Source organism: Gekko japonicus, unplaced genomic scaffold (assembly GCF_001447785.1).
Source record: "Gekko japonicus isolate JY-2015 unplaced genomic scaffold, Gekko_japonicus_V1.1 scaffold947, whole genome shotgun sequence".
Taxonomy (NCBI): Eukaryota; Metazoa; Chordata; class Lepidosauria; order Squamata; family Gekkonidae; genus Gekko; species Gekko japonicus.
In genome coordinates this window covers 663747-667966 of record NW_015159742.1, presented here as the reverse complement: position 1 = coordinate 667966, position 4220 = coordinate 663747, and the positions used below count along the sequence as shown (strand labels likewise).

General features: G+C 46.8%; 1 protein-coding gene across 1 annotated transcript in view; it reads left to right on the top strand.

The window, feature by feature from the left end:
- Window positions 1–58: 58 nt before the first annotated feature.
- Window positions 59–4220, top strand: part of NR4A1 (nuclear receptor subfamily 4 group A member 1) — a 41538-nt gene continuing 37376 nt past the window's right edge. Inside the window, exon 1 of the mRNA XM_015429658.1 lies at window positions 59–119. Coding sequence (XP_015285144.1) covers window positions 95–119 — 25 coding nt within the window. The 5' untranslated portion in view covers window positions 59–94. The remainder of the gene's footprint in view (window positions 120–4220) is intronic.

Genomic DNA, 4220 nt, shown 5'->3' with positions numbered 1-4220 from the left:
GTCAGGCCGCCCCCCCACCAGGAAGTGGGGGGTGGAGGGCCCCCGATCCCGCCCTGGAGGGGACGATGGAGGGAAAGGAACCGCAGGCGCGTAGATGGAGGAGCGCGAGGGAGCATCAGGTGAGTAGGGGAGGCGCAGATGGCCGCGTTGGCGGTCCAGAGCTGCTGAAGAGTTCTGCCCGCTGTTGCCTTCCGGAGGGGTGCTGCTGCCTTAGTTTGGTGCGGCAAAAAGCAGTGGGAGTCTTGGGGAACTTGAAAGGCGAACACAGTTTGGTTCTGATATCAGCTTTCATGGGCTTATTCTTCCAAATGCTGCCCTGTGTTACTGTGGTTGGTCCTTGTAGAAGGCTTCTGGTTTTGTATCATGATAACCAATGCTCCCTCTAAGATGTGGAGTCTTGTGAGCAAAAATTCTACTTTACGAACTACTGGCTCTAAAGTTGTGAGTGAGCGATTTGGATACAGCATAAATTGATTTGCTTTGGAGCCATCCTTCCTGAGCTATGACAAAAATGTGCGAGCCGGAGGCTAAAAAACTGTGAGCTAGCTCACACTAACTCAGCTTAGAGGGAACACTGCCTGCCTCCGGAAACATCAGTTCCTAATTTAGAGGAGCCGTTGTCTTAATTCACTGGAGCAACCACACCAAAAAAAGTTCCCTTGATATCTCACTGCTTGTTCTTTTGGCTATATATTTCTGCCTCTCTAAACGAGTCTTGAATATACAGGAATTGGGTGAAGAATTCTTCTCCATGGTGTGTCCAGAGGCAGAAGTGGGCTGGGACTATGAGGTTCCCTTGCTCTTTTTCTCCTTCTCCCCGTAAACTCTTCATATCTCTTAGTCTTTTAAAACTGTTTTTCTCCAAATGTTACATCTTCTTTGCCTGGAGGGCAATAAGGGGTGCAGGACCGCTCTACTTCCCCTGTGCTCTCTCTTCTCTTTTATAAGGGGCTGGGTCTTGCCTGTGCCGTTTAATCATTTCTAGAGGTGTTGGGCCTTAAGCTTTCCTTCCCCCACAAGGATTCTATTCCAAAGATACCTGCCCATTTCCATATTGATTTCCTTTCTTTCTGCCCAAGCCAAGGCGGCTGCTTCTGATCTGGTAACAAGGTTCAAAGATTGTTGCGGTCAGGGAAATGGAAATGCCTTTCCTCCCACTCTCCTTAATTGCAAATCGGAGTCTGCAAGTACAGTCTGTCTGTACTCCTTTCATCCTGTTTGCTCCTTCCCTGGCATCAGATACTGTGTTGGGCAGCCAGGATCAGAGCCGGGGTCTGTTTTGGTGTGGGCAGGGGACGTGCATGCAGTGCGATGGCATGTCAACAGCCAGTCTCATCTGGAGTAAGACTGAGCTTCTGGATCAAGACCGTGTTCTCTGAAATGATGCTTTGTAGAGTTATTACTTGTAGAGGGTTCATCTTGCAAAATGCAAAAGTGAGAGCTGAGTACAGGGAGGCTGTCTTGGAATAGTCCCAGCCTTATTCTCTGTGTGTCTCCTTGGAAGGGCTGGTCTCAGATGGGCTATGTCCACTAATACACATTCCAGTGCAACCCTAGGCATGCCTGGCTTAATTATTACAATATTTATATCCTGCCTTTCCTTGTGGCTCAAGTTGAAAGTGAATCCCACTGAAATGGGTAGAATTTAGAACCTGGGACTGGAGCCAGCATGATTTCGTGGTTGGGTGAGGATCTGGGGGACCCAGGTTCAAATCCTTGCTCTGCCATGGACAATCACTGGGCAACACTGGGCCAGGCCTTCCCTCCCACCTAACTTACTTCAAAGGGCGGTTGTTATAAGGATGAAATGGGAGAGGGGAGGATGATACCTTTGGGCCCCTGTTGGGGAGTGTTGAGTGTTGGGGGGTGAGGCAAGGCCGTCTTCAATAGGCTGGCAAGCAAGAAGCTCAGTCGCGAAAAAGAGGAACAGCTTGCGAGTGAGCATCTGAAGCCTCAGTGCTGATTACAGTGTGGCATCTGTTCCTGGCCTCACAAAGTCCCAGGGCTTCTCTCCCCAAACCCTCCTTGTGACTGCCTCCAGCAGGCTTACCCACTGGCATGCTTGTCACCTAATAGACATGCTTGGGGTTCAGGCAGGGTTTCAGAAATGCACAGGTAAGTTAGAAAGCAAGTCTCATTGGTGTGAAGCGAAAAACCTGTCAGGACTGGCCAATGAAGCCAAACGGGAGTGAGCAGGAGTTCCGGAGGCCAAGGAACAAATCTTGATGTTCTTTCATTTCTCCTTCCTGATATCCTGGAGAACTTGTGCAAAACAAGCTCGTTGCACGGTCTGCAAAATTTTGGTTGTCTTGCCAGAGAATGTTTGGTGCAATTTCTATGACGTTTCCATGGACTTTCTGCCTGGCTTCTCGTTTTATCCTGTTCCTGAATTGCTGTTTTTGGCCTAGAAATGGTGCATCATAAAACTGACATGTGATCATGGCAATTACGCCCTGCTCCCCAAGACCCTCCCCTCCCCCTGCATGAAAATTGCTGGATATTGTATCAGATGTTGGCTCCTTGTGCAAAAGATCTTAATTTGACTGCCTGGCAAAGGCTGTATGGCATAGTGATTAGAATGTCCAACAAGACTGGGGAGACCAGTTCAAGTCTGTGCTTCCTCCTTCCTCCCTCGGTCTTGCCCAGCCTCACTGGGCAGTGGGTCTAATGAAATGGGGAGAAGAGAAACTGTATGCTACCCTGATCTTTTGGGAGAAGGATGGACTAAAAATTGGATGGCTGTTGGCAGCTGTTCGGGATTGGCCTCTCCCAGTGAATGTTTGTATCAGACAGGCTGCAGCAGAATGTCATCTAAAGCACGAAGGGGATTCATCACCTCTAGGCACCATCAGGGTGGACCGACCATTTCACTTTCAGGGAAGGCTCCTGGTGGGTCACTGGCAGTCAGAAGCCAGCAGAGCTGAGCCCCCACCCCGAAGTCCTATCAGTGCTACAGGGGCCAGTTGGTTTGGACCCTTTAGCAGTGGCAGGGATCAACAGAAGTTCACCAGTTGTCTCCTCCTGTCCTGCAAAAGGCTGTGAATGAGACTACGCCCATCCCTGCCCCTAAGGTCTGGCTTGCATTACTCCAGGGGCTGTTCAGCTGGGCTTGCTCTTAGTCTAGTTGAACTTCCCAGTCCACCCTGGGCACAATTAATGGCATCAATTGTACCTGGAAAAGAAACAAAAGCATGTAATGCCTTTTTATTGAGACCAACCCAAATGACACAAAACGTAGTGCAAGCTTTCGAGTTCTATAGAACCCTTCAGCAGGGTTCAAAAAATTTAACAAAATTGTTAAAATGAAGGAGGGGAAAAAGCAAATTTTCCATGTCCAGATCTTAAGTCCTTATCATGCCAGTTTTTGATGTTGAATACTGGATACAGGCTCATACTTTGATTGCTGGAGTTGTTAGATTCCAGCATTTGCATTCTGGGAAGAAGAAACAAATAGTGGATGGTCATCTTATTTGGAAAAAACAGAGGTCTTGCTGTTAAATATATTTCCAAATGACTATGAAAAAGAGAATAGGTATTTGACTGTTTATATGACGACAGCTGCAAGAATTTTATATGCCAAATATTGGAAAACTATGGTGATACCAACGAAACAGGAGTTTGTGAATAAACTTTTTGAAACAGCAGAAAATGATAAACTGACTTTAGAAATGAGATTAAGCAAAGAGTGGACATTTCAAAAAACATGGGGAAAGTTTTATGATTGGTATAATGTAAGTACAATAGAAGATTAGGCAATTATGGCACAATGGACTTGAGAACACAGAAGACAGAAGAATGGAAAGTGATAGAGCGTTTCTATTAATTAAATAATTGGATATAAGCATATAATGTAACTGTACTCTTGGTATACATGTTATGTGTAGCAGAGTGTCTGTTTGTAGTGTGTAGATTTGTTTGTTGTAGATTATAAAAGAAAAATTAATAAAAGTGTACCCAAGGGTACTTAAAAAAAAAAGAAAGAAAGAAAAACAGAGCCCTACAAGGTCCAAATTTTTACCTAAAACCCATGTGAGAATCACAGTTCTTTGCAGGCTGAGAGCTGATAGAATAATTTAGTAGTATTTACTTTGAAACTTCCGGTTTATGGCGGCACGCTAGCGGACGCGTCTCCCGGACCTCCCGGGGAAGCGATCCGCGTGCCAGTGGTTGGGAGAGGGGGTGACTGTTCGCCGCCGCCAAACCCCCCCCCCCCCCGCGGC